The sequence below is a fragment of the Corvus kubaryi genome, unplaced genomic scaffold (assembly GCF_017639235.1).
Source record: "Corvus kubaryi isolate FWS band 111438036 unplaced genomic scaffold, C.kubaryi_AGA036_p1.0 68, whole genome shotgun sequence".
Taxonomy (NCBI): Eukaryota; Metazoa; Chordata; class Aves; order Passeriformes; family Corvidae; genus Corvus; species Corvus kubaryi.
In genome coordinates this window covers 12260140-12280010 of record NW_024582056.1, presented here as the reverse complement: position 1 = coordinate 12280010, position 19871 = coordinate 12260140, and the positions used below count along the sequence as shown (strand labels likewise).

General features: G+C 39.7%; 1 protein-coding gene across 1 annotated transcript; it reads right to left on the bottom strand.

The window, feature by feature from the left end:
• Positions 1–538: 538 nt before the first annotated feature.
• Positions 539–18566, bottom strand: SPATA48 (spermatogenesis associated 48). Its single transcript, XM_042048653.1, is given in 9 exon segments — positions 539–768; positions 10724–10828; positions 11368–11406; positions 16978–17036; positions 17611–17653; positions 17655–17696; positions 17698–17887; positions 17890–17991; positions 17994–18566. Coding segments are annotated over 9 exon segments (765 nt in total). The 5' UTR covers positions 18067–18566; the 3' UTR covers positions 539–656.
• Between the last annotated feature and the right edge of the window lie 1305 nt (positions 18567–19871).

Sequence of the window (19871 nt, the reverse complement as noted above, 5' to 3'; positions counted from 1 at the left end):
CATGCTAACAAAAGGAAAAGGATTTTTCAGCAGTCTTGAAGTGTCCAGGTCTTTTGAAATCAACAAGTTAGACATCTAAATACTTATATTGGCCCACAGTTTTAACCAGCCTTGTATGGAAGAGCAAGAGAGAATAAAGATGACAATTCACTTCATGAGGCAGCCATGACAGTGATGGGGAGCTATGATGATTTCATGGTCACAGGGTCCCAGGCTGCATCAGTCTGCTGGCATGGCATGACTTTGCTTCTCACTGCCTTTTAAGTCAACCCAGCCATTTTTAACAACCATTTTTTCATAGCAAATACCTGTTTCATAAGTCTGCCAAGACTAACTGAGAAACTCCGCATAGCTTTCTTTTGGGAATTGATAACTTTGACATTCATGGGCCTTTTTGAAAAAACAGAGAGATTTGCCATTAAAAAAAAAAGGTCACCTCCCCAACACATAACTTACCACGTTCCAGAAAATTCTAAAACCTCAAAAGGACTTCAGATATGCATGATAATAATGTGGTGGGATCCAACCCCAACTGTTCTGTATTTTTTAAGCCAATAAAATGTCATGTCTTACATTTAATTGTTCTTTAACTAAATAAATACAATTACAATTTTTCCTGTAATTTTTCTGAACAAGCTGAGAAATATAACTCATACCTACCCATGCATTCCTGCAATTACTGGTGGGGCTGTTGATGGAAGATTAGAATTTGCCGGGTGAGTTGCTAACCAATGAACCTTGCCAGTGTATCTAGGAATATTTGGAGTGCTAAAGGAAACAGTTAAAAGGTGGATGGGGGTGGAGAAAGGGTAAACTAAATGACTATAGGATTGAAATTTGACTTATAGGTAAGTACTAGAAAGAATAGGGTTTTTCAAAGATGGATGGGGTAAAATCTCTTCATAATAAAATGAGAAGTTCTTAGAATGTATAAACTGTCATAGCTTCTTTAAGGTCAGGGAAACAACTTTATGATGATCTAGCTGATGATTTGGGCCAAAATCTCTGGTTAGACATTGTAAAGGTGAGCTCTTTAGAGACTTTTTTTTCAATTTGTTTAGGTTTAGTATCTGTATGATATTCATGATTAGAAGCAACATTTAATCACAAAGAAGAAATGAAGTCAAAGAGTTTGCATAGAGAGCAAAATCAAGGAAGTATTCTTTTAAAATGTTATACAGATTTAGCTCATGTTTAGTTTCCAGCTTCAAATATAGAATTTACATAACAGACTTTAGGGCAACAGGTGTAATTTCTCATGGGCTAAAACATAAGTGATTTCCCAAATTATTCTAAGGTGCTCTAAATTTCCCCTAGAATATATTAAGGGGTAGTATTAACAACGCTGCTTAGACACACCAACTTAAATTCTAGTGTGAGTGCACCAGGGAACTGAGACAGTATGTGCCACATCTTGGAAAACTAAAGCCTTTTGTTAATTCCAATGCTGTTTTAAAGTGAAAATGAAAAACAGAGTTCCTTAAAGAGATGGAGTAAAAAAACTACTTATCTGAAGCAGCACAAAGAAAATTTTGATGACAGTTGCTGCAAGAGGAAGCAGAGATGGACAAAATTAAAGGAAAAAATAGGTACTAATATGAATTCAGATAATCCATGAGTATTAGAAATAAAACAATATAAACCCCCAATATAGTACCTTTTTTTTGCAACTCAAAGTTTTTCAGAGAATATCATCAATATTGTTCTGTATTGACATCTCAAAGTAGGACACTGTTGAATTATACAATTATACATAAGACACACATGAATTATACATAAACATCCAGACTGCCCATACACATGGAAATAAAGGCTCACAACAAGCTGTTTCATCTGCTGAATCAACTAAATATTTGGGATTATACACCTTGCCTCCATTAGCCCTTTGTGGGTCTTCACACCATGTAACTGATAAAAGTGCCTCTTTTCAAACAATTTCTGGGGTACTCTTTGTTTCCCCTGTATTCTGTGTAAAATAAACAGTTTCTTCAATTATAAAGTGCATAAATTTACTAGTATCATGCAGCTGATGAGCTCCTTCTCCACAACTAAGTTCAGCACGGGATGCAAAAATGGACACATGTGAGACATGCAGTTTATCAGACTTTGTGTATCTCTGACTTTTGTAGTGGGAAACTTGGCTCTGAAATTCCTCACCAGAATAGCAGAGGTAATAACAAAATGCTGTATCTACCTACCAGAGTTATAACACAGGACCCTGAGTAAACTCTATTTGCCATGGGAGCATTGTACCCACAGTTAGCAGAAGGACCATCTAATTCTCTTAGTTTGGAGTAACCTTGCACTTACCTGTACGTTCATCCACTGCTACACTCCCTGGGCCATGCTCCAGTCTACGACTCTCCAGAGAAGATGGCTTTGTAGAGCCAGTACAGAGATTTTATAGCACTTGGGAAGCTGTTGCCTATAGAGAATCACTAAGTAGTTGGTTGGGCAAGGAACAAATTTGCTCTCTGTCCTGACAGCAGCTGTGCAGGGGCAACAAGTAGGCTTGAAAATCTTTTACGGTTATAGAACATGTTTTCAGAATTGGCCAAAATGGCTTGCATTCAAATTTGCTTTTTCATGTCAAAGTAGACAACTGTTAGGTTACGTGCACATTAGGTGACTGTAGAAAATTCTATCTGTATCTCAAGATCCCACCAAGGATCCACCAATGGATATTGGGTGGTTGTGACTGTAAGCACATGCATTCATCCAAAACTGAAAATATACATGATGCCACTTTGAAGGACTCAGTAAAACTGTGAACCAGTTTTATTACCCTGGTGATAGGCTACATACCAAGATACATCTCTCACATGTTGTGAAATTCCAGTGATTTCCTTGGAAGTGTACAGGCATCACAAAGAGAAGTAGATGACAACAAGAAGTACAATATTAGCTTGCAACATTTTATAAGTCTATTTGAAGTTAAATTGCTCAATAACTATACAACTGTGAGGTGTCTCATTGATAAAATCTCCTAACCTTTAAAACTTGCAAAAGTAGAAGAAAAGACAAAAGCATCATACATGGGCAAACATGACCCAAAAGTCTATCTGAGAGATGACCCAAGATGAAGACTTATTCTAGACTGTTTGTTAGAAACGACAGACAGAAGTTGTTACATTCATAATATGTGGGGTGGAAGTGGATCTGAAAAAGAAGAGAAGTGAGCAGAGAGAAGCTAAAGGTACCAGGAAAGTAAGCAAGGTTACACTACAGTAAAGCAGCTGCTCTCCTGGGAACCGGCAGAGAAGATGCAAAACTGTGCTGCGGTTATGTAGGTGATAAAGCAGAAGAAGCTGAGGTTAAAAAAGTACCCCTTTGTGTTTTTGTTTTTTTGGATCATGCTGTCTAGCTCTTGTGTGCTTTCTCTGATGAGCTGCTAACCCGTGTTGAAGAAGAAAACAACTAAGTGCCAGCCTACCACTGGGCAACACACAAAACTACAAAACTCCTCAGTGGTTATGCTGCCGTCATCAAGCTTTCTTTCTGTAACCATGACATCTTTCTTGTTCTTACACTTCCTTGTTATCATCCTAGCAGCTCTTAGGCCCAACAGTAACAAACATATAGTGCTGATAGTTTAATCTGTGCAGACACTAAGATTTTTCGAGTGAATTGTACTGATTCTGAGTGCCTCTGCTTTGTATGTCCAAAGAATCGCTGAGGTTGGAAAGGACCTCTAAGAATCATCAAGTTCATTGTTAACCCAGGACTTCCAAGCCCACCACTAAACCGTGTCCCCATGTGCCACATCTACACATCTTTCAAATGCCTCCAGGGATGGTGACTCCACCACTTCCCTGGGTGGCCATTTTGTCTTGTCCTATTGCTTGTTACCTGGGAGAAGAGACTGACCCCCACGTGGCTTTTGGGTAGCTGTAGAGAGTCATAAGGTCCCCCCTGAGCCTCGTTTTCTCCAGGCTAAACAACTCCACCTCCTTCAGCTGCTCCTCATTAGACTTGGTGCTCCAGACCATTCACCAGCTCCGTTGCCCTTCTCTGGACACGCTCCAGCACCTCAATGTCCTCATGTAGTGAGGGGTACAGAACTGGACAGTGGATTTGCGGTGCAGCCTCACAATATTGAGATATCTTTGTAGATTTTTATTTCCTGGTAATGTTCAGGAAGATCAGTGTGGACTTAATTTAGGAGGCCCTCCATACTGATATTTAGATCTATTTGAGATGCCTTAAGGTATCTGAGATATTGGCTATAATATATTGCTCAAAAGCAGCAGCTGGAAGGGATGATCTAGAGTGCCTCCAGGGTATTGGATGCCCAGGTTTGCCATGTAAATTCCACATCACCTGTTTATATGGGAGTGAAATCTAGATTCCCCCAAGTAATCTGTAATTATTGAAAACTTGGATCTAGCACTTCAGCTTGAGCAATGGAGGTATCCAAGATTTTTGTGCAAAAATTCTGTCTAGTGAAAGCTACCTGGTAGATTCTTACCTTGCATTTACAAGCAAAGAGTTCCAAACATCTTACTTTCTTATAAACACTCCTGTATAAATGCAATAGAACTAAATCACCATATGAAGTCATTATCTAGCTCTTTTCATTATTGCAATTATAAAATAGGCCTCTCATATCTCACTCACAGCATATAAGGTTTGCAGCCAGCTTCCACCTCAAAATCCCTTCCAGGAAGACTGACATGTAACACGTTTGTGGCCTTCTACATCCCTTTTGCCTCCATGATCCTATTAGTCAAACAGAAGAACCTGTGGTAAAAATGCCTAAGGAATGATTCTATGCCAGGCAATTCATGCATACACTCCCTTGTGCTGTAAAAGAATATACTTAAGAATACTTATGAAGACAAAACAACATGCTTTATGCAGAGCAGAGAATGGGACCGACAGCATTCTGAGTTTCATTTCATACCCATCTCCCTCAGCCATCAAAGCAGGATAGGGAATGGGTACTTATAAATGGATTCAGGGTTCCTGAAAGGATAAAACCATCAAAATGGCAAGTCCCCAAAATATTTTGAATCATGTTGAACTGGAAAATTTTGTTTCTACCATTTCCAACAATTTTTTTCTTCTTTCAAATTTTTCAGTCCCCCTTTGTAGTATGGGGTAATATTTTTCAGACACAATGAAGCATTTCAAGCCAGCAATAAAACCTCATTTGGAAAATGTCAAAGTAGGATATTTCAACACACACTTCCCTCCACAACCCCATGAATGAGTCAAACTGGAGAACCACTAAACAGGCATACATGGTAGACAAGCTGTCAGTTTCTGAAGAAAGAATACTTCATGAGAAAGCTCTTTGGCAGCCCATGGAAATGACTGTGTAAGGTGAAAGACAGCAGAGGGTCCTGTTCCCAGTTATTTGTGGCCTGTGAGGTTTCTGTTAACTTGAATTTACAAGGGAATCATGCACACAGTCTGTTGGAAAATGACTACACTGAAGAAATATGCGAAGTCACTACAGATATACTGTGATAGTAGCATTTTGCTCAACGTGCTTGAGAAACCATGAATAAAGGGTGGTTTCAGAGAATAGCTCTGTGCAAGAACTGCAGGACTTGAAGCAGTTAGGACTTTGTCTTCCTAGAAACTGCATGTTCCCCATTTCAATTGAGTGTTTTTGATCAGATCCTGTTGTCTTCCTCACACACACAACCCCTCTGGCCTTGGACAGGTCACTGTAGCCTTGTCAGTATGAATCTGTCAAAAACCAATATTGTAACTTATTTTACCAGTGTTCTGGCAATGCATTAGTTGATGTTTCAAAAGTGCTACTGAGTAACTCTTTGCAAGAATGCACATGCATTGTGTAAGCACTGCCCTCTACTGTGGACTAGGAACGCTGAGGAATGAGTAGCAAGTTTTGAAAAGCCGACGACTGTCAAAATTTTTACTCAATTGTTGAGGGAGAGGCTTTTATTGTGGAACAAGAAAACATAATCACTGTCCTAACTGCTTTTGTCAAGTGTCAGGAGGCAGGTTACAATAAGCACCACAGTGAAATCAGGACGTTTTTCTGCTGTAATACAAAAGACACGCTAAAGAGAAAAGCACAAGTCAGACATAGGAAATGAACCTGGATTGGTATGAACTGTTGCTTTGTAGTCTGCAATGCACTAAGTGCGCTACTGTTACTGCACTAAGTTCTGCCAGCTCACTAAAGGTGTAAGCAAGCTCTAACAATACCAGGGAGAAGAGTTATTTGTGCCTATCAGACCAGAGCCCTGCCCATGAATGCTACAGAGGAAATCCCCATCACCAGCGTGGGAGGCTTTTTTCCATTGACCCTTAAAACACCTGCAGAATCTAAAATACCACATAGAACATAACCTTTTTTCAGTAGCTTATTGGGGAAGAAGTCAACAACAGAAAAAACTTGGTGGCCATGGGTGAAGTAGAATTATACAAAATAAAATATACAAATAAAGATTTTAAAGAAAAAAAGAACAGAGGATGATTATGTTGGAAACCCATATGATCCAGTAAAAACATTTTATCTACAGTTTTCAGAATTGTTGAGTTCAAAATGCACTTCTGAATAAGAAAGACAATTTTTCAAAGCAGTTGTTAATAACAAGAAACAATGATTTGGGTCATTACTTATTTTCACTTTTTAATAACATGGAACCTCTCAAAAGTACCCAGAGAATTTATCAGTCTGAGCCTTCCTGGAAGTCACTGTAGCTCTGCTGCAAAATTTCCTCTCCTGTGTAACTTACCCAAGGGAGATGAAAACACAATGTTTTTCCAGAATTTGGACTGTCCTCCTCTTTCTTGGTACATATTTGACTTGGAGCAGCAGTTAGACACAGGAGATCAGATTGTGGTGTTTGTGGCCAGATTTTCGCAGGAGCTTAGCGATCAACGTGCACCCAGAATGCGAGTTCTTTCAGAATTCTGGTTTTCATGTGTGGTTGCTGAGCTATTTTTGAAAGCCTGGCTGGCTGCACAAAACATACTCGTTAGCACTCTGTTGCTTACCTACCTAATATATGGGTAGTTATGTGACATATAAAGCCAAATGCTGTATTAATCTCCCACAAATAAACAAATATTACAAGGAAATAATTAATAATCAAACCACTAAGAACAAAGAAAAAATAACCAAGAAAAACAGACACAACCAATTCAGAGTTTAAAGTCTTGTAAAAGAAATCCCAGAGGTCTCAGTTCTGCAAAATATGTGAACAGATTCTCAATCCTATCCCTGTTCAGGAAATCTTGTTAAGCAGATACCTTTAACTCACTGATTCCAATGGAATTTACACTTTGTGGGTTTGAAAAACAAGAATGCAAATACAAGAGAGTTTACAGTCGGCAGACAAATAGAGAAGGTAGGAAAACAAAACTGAAGAAAAAGAAAATATGCACAAAAAATCGGTACATTTCAAAATACCACAAAAGCCATTAGAGCCACTGGGCAAATGTTATCCATTAAACCTAAAACAATCACACAAGCAACACACATTGAAAATTTAAAAAAAGCATCAATACATTCAACTTGGAACCTCATTCATTAGTGGTGTAAAAAGAAAAGATTCAAGCCTACACCATGTGTGTTCTGACAATGTAGTCCACTCAGCGAAGCACTGAGCTGTAAATTGAGGTCATAAGTTTTATAAAAAAATTTATAAGATCTGTTGGTGAAAGAGGACTGCATCAGAGAGAGATTTTCACAGTGCTCTTTCACAACAGCTTCCTAATTTTTTGACTATCACTTTCTAAAAAAAAGTTATTTCTATGTTACCCTTGGCAAAGAAATGGTAGAAGATTCCAGCCTTTAGGCATACATTGCAACATATCTGGGGATGAAAGAGAGCAACAAGCTCATTCTAAAGCAAAGTCAGGAGTGCATATACAAACCATGGATATTAAGAATGATCCTACATTCCAGGGATGCAACAGACCTCAAGAGATTATGCCATTCATGACCTTCTCCAAAGACAGGTTTTAACGAAAGCCTGGAAGAAAATGAGAAAAACTGAATTATGATCCAGGATTTTTGGTCAAGTGCAAAGATGAAGAGTCTGATCTGAATAGTACATCCATAGCTCTCTTTGGGCAATTCTCACTGATCATCCTAGACTGCCACCAGATTACAAACATAGTTATTAAAAAATTCATATTAATAAATTTAGCACTTCTAGGTGAATCACAACATTTATGACATGGCTTTTTACATGTGCTGAAGGCTCCCATATATATTCCATGTCTGAACCACTGAGAAAAATGGGATAACACATGACTAAGATTCCTAATTTTTCACTTGCCTTTCAGCCAAATTTTTAAGAACTATGACCACCACTGTGTCCTAATTAATATTATATGAAACCGAGTTTGAGCACAGCACCGTTTTAAAGACAAGAGTCGAGTTAAAAAAATAGCACATGTTTGGGCTCAGGATATATGAAGTTTCATTCCTAACTATGCTACAGATTCCCAATGGGAATTTGGTGAATGACCTTATCACACTGCACCTGGATTTATGTCTGTAAAGCTTCCAAATTGCATGGTAAGAACTTCAGAATACTATCTAGAGTGCTGGATATATGCACAGCAGCTCTTCACAATGCTGATCTTATATTAGGGGCTTTTAGGCTCAACTACAGCACAGGTCAAGACTTTTATCTTTTTTCTAATTCCTTAAGAAAAAAAGAAGAAAAACAGAAGATGGTTTCCTGTTCTGCCAAAAGGAAGAGAGGGTGGGTGCAAGGCTAACATACAAAACATGCCCAGGTTCACCACTCTTCCTGTTTGTCTCTACAGCTACATGACAGATGACTCTTAGTTACTTTCACCTTTGCTAATAATTTGAATGGCAACCACTTTCTTGCATGCTTTGGGGAAGAACAGTGTCTCACTCTGGAGTAATGCCCGGGCACTGATGCTGTTGCCCAAGTGCTACAGGCAGGAAGTGCAGCTGCTGCTCCATGAGAGTGAAAGTAACTATTTACAAAGAGATTTTTACACTTTATAGTTATAAATCATATTTAGGCTTCTCAATCCAAAGTATGTATCTGACTTTTCAAGGATTTTGGTGTGAGTTTAAAGGCCATTATACCTTTACATATCTTTCCGAAACTACTGTCAAACACACAAAGTGAGAAAAACAAATTATAGGCCAAGTTTTATGCCTTCTGACTTTCTTCTTTCTTCTTCTCAAAATCATAGCAACCTTGATGCCTGACAGTCATGGACAGACAATAAGTGTGAAAAACTTAATAAAATTTTCCAGATGGAATTGAGTTTTTCACAATTGACTTTTTGAGCTTTGAGATGTAAGAATCTTTTAAATCTCAGAGATCTGGATCTCCTTGTTGCCAGAAATCAATGAAACCCATAGCCTCACTCACTAAAACCCAGAAAAATGAGATGCAGCATTCCAGAGAAGGCAGTACAGAAGCAGTTGCTCAAACTTATAAATCCTCCACATGATGCAAATAGTCCCAGATAGGATGTCTGCCTGCAGCAGAGTGCACACATCTGCTTCTCTTCTTCGAAGCTCCACCATAACAGCAGTATAACCTAGCAGAACTAAGGGTTAACAACTCTCTAATTTCACTGCAACTCAGACATCTCTGTTCAGCACTATGTTGTATTTTGTATGTGCTGTATTTTGAAAGCACATTCATTTCTCAATAACCATTTTATAATATTTTATGTTATTATTCAAGCAGAAAAGTTAGATGCAGACTCTGAGAAACCAGATCACTTATGCAGAAGGTGGAATAAAACAATCAGAATGGTGCATTATGTCATAAAACTTGGCATTAATAGGCTCAGCTGCAGTAATATGAGTCAAATGTGATGACCTTACAATCCTTATTAGCACCTTTCTTTGCCTGTGAACCTGCTGCTGTGTGAAGAATGATGTGCTGTTCCCCATACGTGTGACAGCATGTGATGCACTGCAAAAGGATATACATTCACCCTAGAATGGAAGTAAGAAACATAAATTAACAGATCGAAGCTGTAGCTCAGAAATTCCAGCTACTCACAAGGCAGCTCCCAACAACCAGGAATGTTTAGCACATACTCCAACGTAAGTGAGTAAGGCCCAGCATCACGTTTTTTCTTTAGAACAGAGAGGACAATATTTCTACAGCTTCTGACCCTCCTCTTTACTCAGTGAAATATCCTTTCTGTAGTTTCCTCACAAATGCAAACTGAGCAAGACCATTACAAGGACACACAGGAAAGGCTGATGCAAAGAGAAATTCTGGTTTAAATAAACAGAACTTTTTTTCCTCTTTTGTTTTATTATTTTAATTCTTACTATTAACCTGTTACTTTTACCATTTTCCTTTCTCAAAAGTTTGCAAATAAACACTTAATATCAGCTCAAGCTACTAAAGACTGGTTTAGGAAAGGCTTAAAGTGAAAACCTTCAAATTTCAAAGTTCATGATCTAGCTAAAAGTATAGTGTTCCTAATAGCTTCAGGGAACTTTTGCACGCACACTCAAAGGCCATCTAGTGACAAATGTTAACAATCACACCCTTTTAACATGGAAATATTCAGGTCATACTACCCATCAAACATGCAACAGACCTGTTCATTAATACTTAAGAACAGGAAGCATTTGAAGAATGAAAGTATGGTATAGTTTGAAAATAAACACATTTCCATTCTTTTCACCCAAGATCAGATTTTTAACTGTTTTGTCCCCTTTCTCGAGAAACAAGAACTCAAGAGGCAGTACCACAACCACGCTAATAAGTGAAACACTGCCATGCTTGTGTAGTGAGGCTTTGAAGTTAGCACATGGTTAAGTGGGACTAAGTCTACACTGGCACTGTCTTCAAAATTTACTGCACCAACACAGCAGATAGAAAGTAAATCAAAGATATGTACATTATTCATAAGACAGCTGGTGGAGGCAGCTGAACCGTACACTGCACGCTCCAAAGTTCTAGTTATTTATTAAAATGGTTCACAAGAAAAAACCACAGAGATGAATGGCCCTGTGTGCTTGGCATGTCCCAAGATGAAAACAATCATCTGCTGAACTTGCAGCACATAGCAAATGACAGCTCTAATACATATGTGCTGAGAGGAGGCTTGGGAAAAAAGGGAAATAAGATAGAAATGTGTCATCTCTCCTCCTTTTGGCTATACTTATGATCAGACTGGGATACTCTTACAAAGAGGACATAATAGATTCTGATTTTTAGTTTACAGGTAAAAAGTTGAAGATACCCACAAGCAAAGGAGACTCAGCATATGCTCTCCTTTGGCACCAGAAAATGCCTTAATATTAGATACCATAGTCCAGCTACAATTCTTGTTTCAGAAAATGAGAGAGGAACTGCTTGAGCTTAATCAAAAATGCAGAAAGTTGAAACAACCCAGGGACATCGTACTTACATGTACAAAGGGATATGACAGGTTTGAGAGATTTGTCTTACACTGTTAAAGCCAAAATGGATCAATAATTTTTTTTTTTTTGGCCAGACAGAACAGACTGATAGAATATTTATGAGGTCCCAAAAGACAGGTGGTGACAGGTCAAAGTTTTGCTCTTGCAATAATGCAGTGCTCATTTGAATTTGGTAAAAGACCATGGCAAATGATTAGTTTGGCATATATGCTAAATGAACCAGCTCAGCAAGCAGAATCCTATCTTTTAATCTCTTCTGATACTAGGACTTCAGTAAATTTCATAGGACAGTATAAGCAAGCCTTCTTTAAAAATTAACTACTTCCCTTCTTGCAATACTTATTTAATTCAGTTCTTGAGAACTCAGGAAAATTTAACATCAGGTCTGAGTTTCTCTCTTGGTCTGTCCCTGCAAGCAACTCTCACCATCCGCAACTGTATATTCCCTTGAAAGAGCGTCATTCAAGAAACCATGATAGCATTTTCTATCTATCTATCTATCTATCTATCTATCTTGCTTTTCTTCCACCCTGCTGAGGTACCTGTCTCTCCCATTGTATGCCTGACTGTGCCCAGTAACTCACCTACCCACTGAGTTTGCCTGAGAAAACCTTCTGGCTCATGATCTGGAAAGAAGACATGTTCTTATTTCTCTATCCTACTTTAACCAACTTTTCTTTTCTTGTCTCAACTTGGCTCTTGTTTGACCCCTTTTAACACTTCTGTGGCCCTTTACTGGACTCATCCAAAATGCTCCACTCTGAGATAGATTTGAACAGGTGAAATACAGAGTAAATAAAAGACACCAATGCAGAAGTGACTGTTTTGGACAGGCAGCAAAAAACCCCTTGAGTTTGTGCGTGGGTATGATTACTGTGGTGTTTTCATAAATGTCATGTCTTAACACAAACATCAGATGTACGGAATCATGACAGTCATTCCCTTTACAGGTTTCTTCTGTTCTGCTTTTTATATTTAACTCTCTCACAGGAGAAGCATGCAGAACATATTTTTCATGTATGTATTAACTGAATATCTTAACTTCTATAGTTATAGAATGCTACCAAATTTAGTATTTTGAAATATTTAACTGTACACAGACTTCATAAAGGAAATCTTCAGACAACTCCAGTATTCACAAAACCTGAAATTTACAAATCACCAGATCTCCGGGGAGAGGTAAAAGATCCTGTCTGAAATCTGTCCCAGAAGCCTCCAACAACCTAAAATCATAATTACATGCTCCTTGTAGGAAACATTGGCTAATTAATCTGACAATAGTTTTTTCATGCAGCAATCAAAACCAATTGCAGGACTGAATTTTAGTTTATTAAAAATAATAATTATTACAGTTAATACTCACAAGTAAACTAACTTAATGTGAGCCCAGCAGCTGTTTATGCCAAATACAAGATTTTCAGATAACTCTTCCAGATGCTTTCACTTGATTCCTTGGTTACTTATTCAATTTCTCTTTGTATGTGGAAGTTAAATATAACCTATTACCATTATTTCTTGCCTCTCTTTTAGTCTTTTGAAAGAAAAGGCTACTAATGACCCCCTGAAAACTACTTGTAACTAAGCATAAACCCCACCAGTTTGTGTTGGAGAGGACATGCATAATAAGCAACAGAAAAAAACCTAAGTTGTTGAATAAAGAAAGAATCACTCTGCTGTTGGGCAAGTGAAAAGCAAATGCAAAGTGAAATATAACTGTAGGGATGTTGAATAATCTAACCCTTAGTGAAACCACCGTTGTTTTGTTCAATGGCACTCAACCTTAACGGGATTATTTCAAGTTTTTTACATTATTTACAGATAACCTATTAGCTTATTAGGCAGATTGCTATTTCACATGTCATTGTTTTATGAGTATTTAATAGCACAGATATTTTTGAGCACACTGTAGGCTATTTTTTCACAGAATCACAGAATAATCTGAGTTGGAAGGGACCCACAAGGATCACTGAGTCCAACTCCTGGCCCTGCACAGGACCATCCTCAGGAGTCACACCCTGTGCCTGAGAGCATTGTCCAAACACTTCTTGAACTGTGTCAGACTGGTGCTGTGACCACTTTCCTGGGGAGCTGTTCCAGTGCCCAAACACCCTCTGGGTGAAGAACCTTTATCTAATTATCCAACCTAAACCACCCCTGATGCAACTTCCCTGAGGTCCTGTCCCTGGTCACCACAGAGAAGAGATCAGTGTCTGCCACTCCTCTTCCCCTCACAATTTGTAGACTACAATGAGGTCTCCCCTCAGTCTCCTCCAGGCTGAACAGACCAAGTGACCTCAGCTACTCTTCATACATCTTCCCCTCCAGGCTCTTCACCATCTTTGGATGCTCTCCAATAGTTTAATGTCTTTTTTATATTGTGGCACCCAGACCTGCCCCCAGCACTCGAGGTGAGGCTGCCCCAGTGCAGAGCAGAGCAGGACAATCCCCTCCCTTGCCCGGCTGGTGATGTTGTGCCTGATGCCCCCAGGACACACTCGGCCCTCCTGGCTGCCAGGGCACTGCTGACTCAGATCCACCTTGCCATCGACCAGGACCCCCATGTCACTTTCCATGGCACTACTTTCCAGATTCTCATTCCCCAGGCTGTCCGTACAACCAGAGGGCAGAATCCATCACTTCCCCCTTTTGAACTTCATATGGCTGGTGATTGTCCAGCCCTCTAATTTGTCAAGGTCTGAATGTCCTTAAATAGTTCATTTGTTGTTGTTCAAGTTGCACTTTTTTTTTGTTTTACTTTATATGTTGTTGCCTCTGATTAAACTTTCTTCTTTCTCTTTCTACACGCAGGTCAAAAGTTTTAACTCACTAAGTACCTAAGCACTGCCTACGGTAATTTTCTATCATTATTTGAAATGTAGAAGAAGCTGAAATCCTTCCTTGATATACCTCTCACTCAATGTGCTGCTTAACACTGCATTACTCCTCGATGATTACTTCTCCAGAGTAGTGATTACTCCGGAGAAAATGCTACTGTTTCAGCCTTTCAGCAGGAACTCTTCCTGCACAGAGGCTACAGGGAAATTAGTATAATCTGACCACAATTATTTCAGTAAATTCTGCATAAAATTGTTCAACTGAGCCTCTTAAAGAAACAGTAGAAGAAAGATAAGACCTTCACATGGATAAATAATTGGTTAGATGATCAGAGATCAAAGGAAGGGACAAATTATCAGATTTCCAGGTGGATAGAGATCACTGGTAGCGAGACCTTCAGATAACCCATCTGGGCCTAGGACATTTTTGCCTAACATATTCACAAATTATCTGGAAGTAGAGAGTTGGAGTGTAAGTGATGTGCTCAAAGAGCAAATGTATATATTCATAAAGGCAAATCTGTGAATCCATGACTATTAATTAGAAACACATCATCTCCTGGACACGAATCCCTGATCAACAAATCATCACATGATAGGAAAATATTTGGAGGAAGGATGATGACGTTATTAACTATCCACAGTCTTGGATGAAATACTGGACTAGGTGGGCTTTTGGAGAAATCCAAAAATCTAGTACTTGCATGAGTTAACTACTTATTTATTTAAAAAATGGTTACAAGAAGTCTATAAGTAAACTCTATAGTATTCCCCATTTTCCAGCTTTGGAGAAAACTGTGTCTACAGATGTATTAGCTCCCAGCAGGGACAAGAAGTCATCTCTGTTCCTTATCAGACTTGTCAGACAACCTGGTTAGTTCTGCAATCCCCATAAACTTTGTGTTAAGGCCTACGAATAGAATAATATCTACAAACTGGACAGGGGGACTTCATCACCAGGTCCCCAGTACAAATACACCTGTATGGTCAAATTCTGAGGTCCTCCTCCTCCTAACCACTGCAAAGAAAACTTGAGACCACAGAGAAAAGGGTAGAAAATTCTGTTGTCATGTGAGTGAGAGAAGCGGACTCCACAGGCAAACACTGTCAAGGCCTGGTCTTGTAGCACAGAGCACCTCCCCTATACAGACTGAGAACACATGGAGAACAGCTCCTCAGCTGTCATCCTTTCTCCAGGCTCTGATTCTCCAGTCTTAGAACGACCTTCATCATCAGCTCCTCACATTTGCTTTGCTATTACAGAGCTTCACTGAGTTTGCTTCGGTCAGCAGATGCAAAGGACTGCTAGAGAAGTTCAAAGTTGTGGACTGCCAAAGCCATGGTGTTATATCTTCTCACAATAGAGAAGTTCCTGTCTGCTGCAGATTTTTATACACCACAGCTCATCTGTCTCAAAGGCTGCTTCTGTCTCTTTTTTTTTACATTCATCCCAGACACAGTGGAGAAAGTGACTGTAGAATTTGCTTGCAAAATGCTTGACTGATGTCTCTTTCAGCACAGCTTCCCCAAACAACTTAGCTGTGGAATGTCTTGGGACTGGTATCTAGAAAGGTTAGCAACTTACATCACATGCCTGCGGGCTGGTGGCTGGGCTCTGAATCATACAGCTAAAATCTGGAATTTGTTTATGCAGTCTCATTAAAAATAGTACCTAAAAACTCATCTGCTTTTTATATTGATATTTACACATTTGTAGTTAATACCTCAGCATCATAGGAAAACTTGTAAATGCATTCTAGGTTTGGAAGAGCACTTACACCACTTCCTTAAGAAATTTATGCTGAACTATATCTGTTTCAAGGTTTGTCCCTAGATTCAGTTTGACTTTCCCTGACAACTTCAGTGGAGTCAGCATTTCAGTCTAACAGTGAACTTTCCCCAACAGAACACCAGAAAGCCATCAGACAGTTTCTATCTGCCTCTTGGAACTACTGTCCATTTCAGATCACTTTCTTCACTGTAACCCAGATTACTGACTTGATGGCATTCAGTTTCAGATTTTGTCTGTGTTCTTTTCAAGTGTGTCTCTATGTGCCAGAGTATCTCTGTCTCTGCCTGCTTTTCTTTGCATTGGGAAAATTAATGGGCAGATAGAATTGCTTATCTCAAATCTTCTTTCTCCTTCACTTTCCCAGAGGCTTGCAGAAAAAACCGGCTGAACAGTTCTGACTGATGTCTGGGGTCTAATTTTCATATGTAAATGAAGAACACAGTAAATGAGAAAGAAGAGTGAAAATTACATGGTATGGGCAAGAAAAAAAAAGGAAAAATATGTATTCTATTAGTCTATATTTATTCCTTGTGGTTTCTTGGGTTCTTTAGGGTTCTATCACATGGCTGCAGTAAGCAGAAAGTGATTTAAAATGCAAAGTTTGAAGACAGAAACTGGGAACTAAAACCACTGCCAGAATTTATGGCTCTTAGAGACTTTTTGGTGACAATAACGTGTAAAATATTGCTAACTGTGCAGTAACTGCTCTACTTAATAGCAAAATGGAACTAGAGTTTATTTACATTTCTCTGTCATCTTCTAAGAAATGCCTCCCCTCATCTATGAGTGTGTAGCATGAGATACCATAAAATTTCGTTCTAGCTGTAATCAGCATTTCTCTATGAAAATCACTGAAATTAACATCAAACATATTGCTTATTGCTAATTATGTCTATCCTTAGAAGCCCTGGGCAGGTATTTCTGCTTTCCACAATTTTTATGAGAAAATTTTGAAACAATCAAGCCAACTTTACTTCATGTTATAAGGAGTGAATTTCCATTTTAATGCTACAATCATAACAAAATGATCAGACTGAAATTTATGTGTAAGACATTGATATAAAATAAGAGGGTAATATGGTACTTTGACCAATATGTGATGGCAGTATTGAAGAATTTCTGTTCTCTGATCAACTAGACACTGGAACAGGTGTCTAAATGTGCTGCACCACAACTTGTCAGGAAATGCTAAAATACACAGAAATATCATGGGGATTTCCTGACTTTGGAGTGATTTGGGTTTCTTGGTTTGCATTAAAGTAGGTGTTCATTAGAACTATGATAAATAACTTCACAATTTACATAAATAAAATTTTAAAAAACATTTAGTACCTTCACAGTTGTTTTGGGGTTTTTTTAGCATTAGAATTCTCATTGGAATCTTATGACTGGTACCTCTTTGCTACAGCAGGGACAATGACTCATACAAACACTCTACTGCAGTTGTTATTTTCAGTTCAAATATCTGGGACAAATATACTTTAAAAGGTCGTTCCTTTAGGACCCTGGGGAATAGAGTTCAGAAACTCATTTTATTTATTTGTTAAGCACCACCAATTTCTTTGGTGATTAAAAAAAAACTAATTTGCTTTATGCCTGAGTCATACCCTGGACTTCCACTTTCTGTCCTGGCTGGTTTCCTCCAGGAGGTCTCCCGTGGCCAGGCTGGGCTCTCTCTCCTGTGATGGGGACACTGGTGAGGCTTCCTATCGCTGTAGTCTACCTGAGATTCAGTAGCTCTTCCAACACTTGGCTGCTGTTCAGCATCTGCTGCTGGACTCACAAAACCTGAGCAGGGATCTACTAAAGACACAACATCCTGGTGTGGAAATAAAGGGTAATTTGCCACTACTGGAGGAGTGAATAGATAGAATTTAAGGAAATATTTACTGTTTTCTCTTCAAAGCTGACAAAACCATGATTGCTCTCAAGACCCCTCAAAACAGGCATGCATATCTTCTTCAACAGGCTTGGGTACTGTTGGTGATCATGTTGTAAACTGGTTCAACTGACAAGGCAGACTTTTCAAAGGCACTTGCCTGCCTTTCAGGTCCATCAGTCATTCTCTTCTATTGTTCTTTTTGCGGCAGTAAACTTAAAAGATGCAACTTGCTTCTGTTTTTCCAAGATTCTGAAGTTCCAGCCAATAAATCACAGTAAAACTAGAGGTCATTCTCCAGAAAAAACAGTGCATAGCACTGCATTGCAGCCGTTTATCTGCTGAATTCTTTCCTGAAAAAAGACATATCAAGTATGGTACAAAAAGAAGAGGGCCACTGAATGCTCAGATTTTTTCTGTTGCTTGGTAATGATGGGAAACACCTCATAATGAAATTTCTCCTGATATGAAACTTAGTTCATGCCTACCACTGTAATGTAGTCCTTCGAGTGGACACACATAACAAATTGTAGTGACAGCTGAGAATGTCTTATATGCAGTATGGGCACTGCAAGGCTAAGGCAACACACTGAAAACACAGAATCCAGTCTGATACATCCTGTGCCTGCTTTCTATCATAACTGTACATTCATCTGAGTGAAAAGAAACTTCCAAAATTTGACTCCTACCAGTAACAAGCCTTTAAAATGACATACTGGTGTCTAAGTCTATTGACACTCAGTAATTTCCATACCAAATATAATCAGTTTAACACTAGAAATTACATTCAGTGGTGCAGATTGACTTTTTCCTGCATGCCTTCTTACCTCCTCCTGGAAAGCTTTAGAAAGAGATGACAGGAGAGGTAAAGACATGGGACCCAGGTAAGGCACAGGATGGAAGACATCACAAGAATGACTCATGTTTTGTTGCATTCATTTTGTAAAGTGAAACGCAATTTAAACTGTCTTGGATTTTGTTGACAGGGTTCTATCCAGTTTATCCTGGTAAGTGAATCTGCCAAGGAAGGCTGAATTATTTCTACTGTCAACATTCTGAAGCGATCTGTGCCTAAAGAAGCACACGGATGAGTTGGTCATGTGTCCAAGCTAGTCCTCTCTGCTACCTCTGCCTTTTAATTTGCTTCAGGATTCCTGTGGATCATTCTTCTTGATTCTTTTGACATAAACAGCTGCTTTCATTCTCTGGAAAAGCAACAATATCCCAAATCTTCCAATAAAGTGATATTTTTCTGTCAGACTTTATTTGCTTCCCAGCTAACTGCTCATGTCTCACCCCTCTTCCCCCTCCCTCCACCTTTCAAAAAAACCCCTTCTCTTCTCCACTACAGATTCTAAATACTCGAATGCCGCAGGAACATACAAATGTCCTCGGATTCCAGGCATCAATTGCCTTTTTTTTTGTAGCAGCGCAATGAGAACGGAGCAGCAGAGCTGTGGGTGCCCACGGCAGTGTCTGGTCCAGCACAGCTCTTTAGCTCTGCAGCCGAAACTTCCTTGGTCGCTTGTTTTTTTTCGGAACAGCTGCAGGGAGCACGAGGCCGGCTCCCCGTGCCTCCGGCCGGGTGCAGTCGGCGCTGCCGCAAGCCCGGCTGCTTCAGAGGAGCTGCCCCTGGAGCGGGCGGGGATTGGGATTAAACCCAGCCGCGGGACGATTTCGGATGGCGCCGCGGCAGCAGCAGCAGCAGATGTTTCCCTGGGGTTTGAGGATGTGAAAGCCTCTTCTCCCCTCCCCTCCCTTCCCTGCTTTCGCCAGAGATGCAAGCGCAGAGCTGGGCACGGCGGCCGGGAAAGCCCCACCGCCGCCTCCGCCTCGGCAGCTCCAGGGCAGGGAACCACGACGTGCCCCGAGGTGCCGCCTCTCGGCCCACCGCCGCCTCCTCCTCCTCCTCCTCCTCGTCCTCGTCCTCCTCGTCCTCGTCCTCCTCGTCCTCCCCGTCCTCGTCGTCCTCCTCCTTCGCCTCCCCAC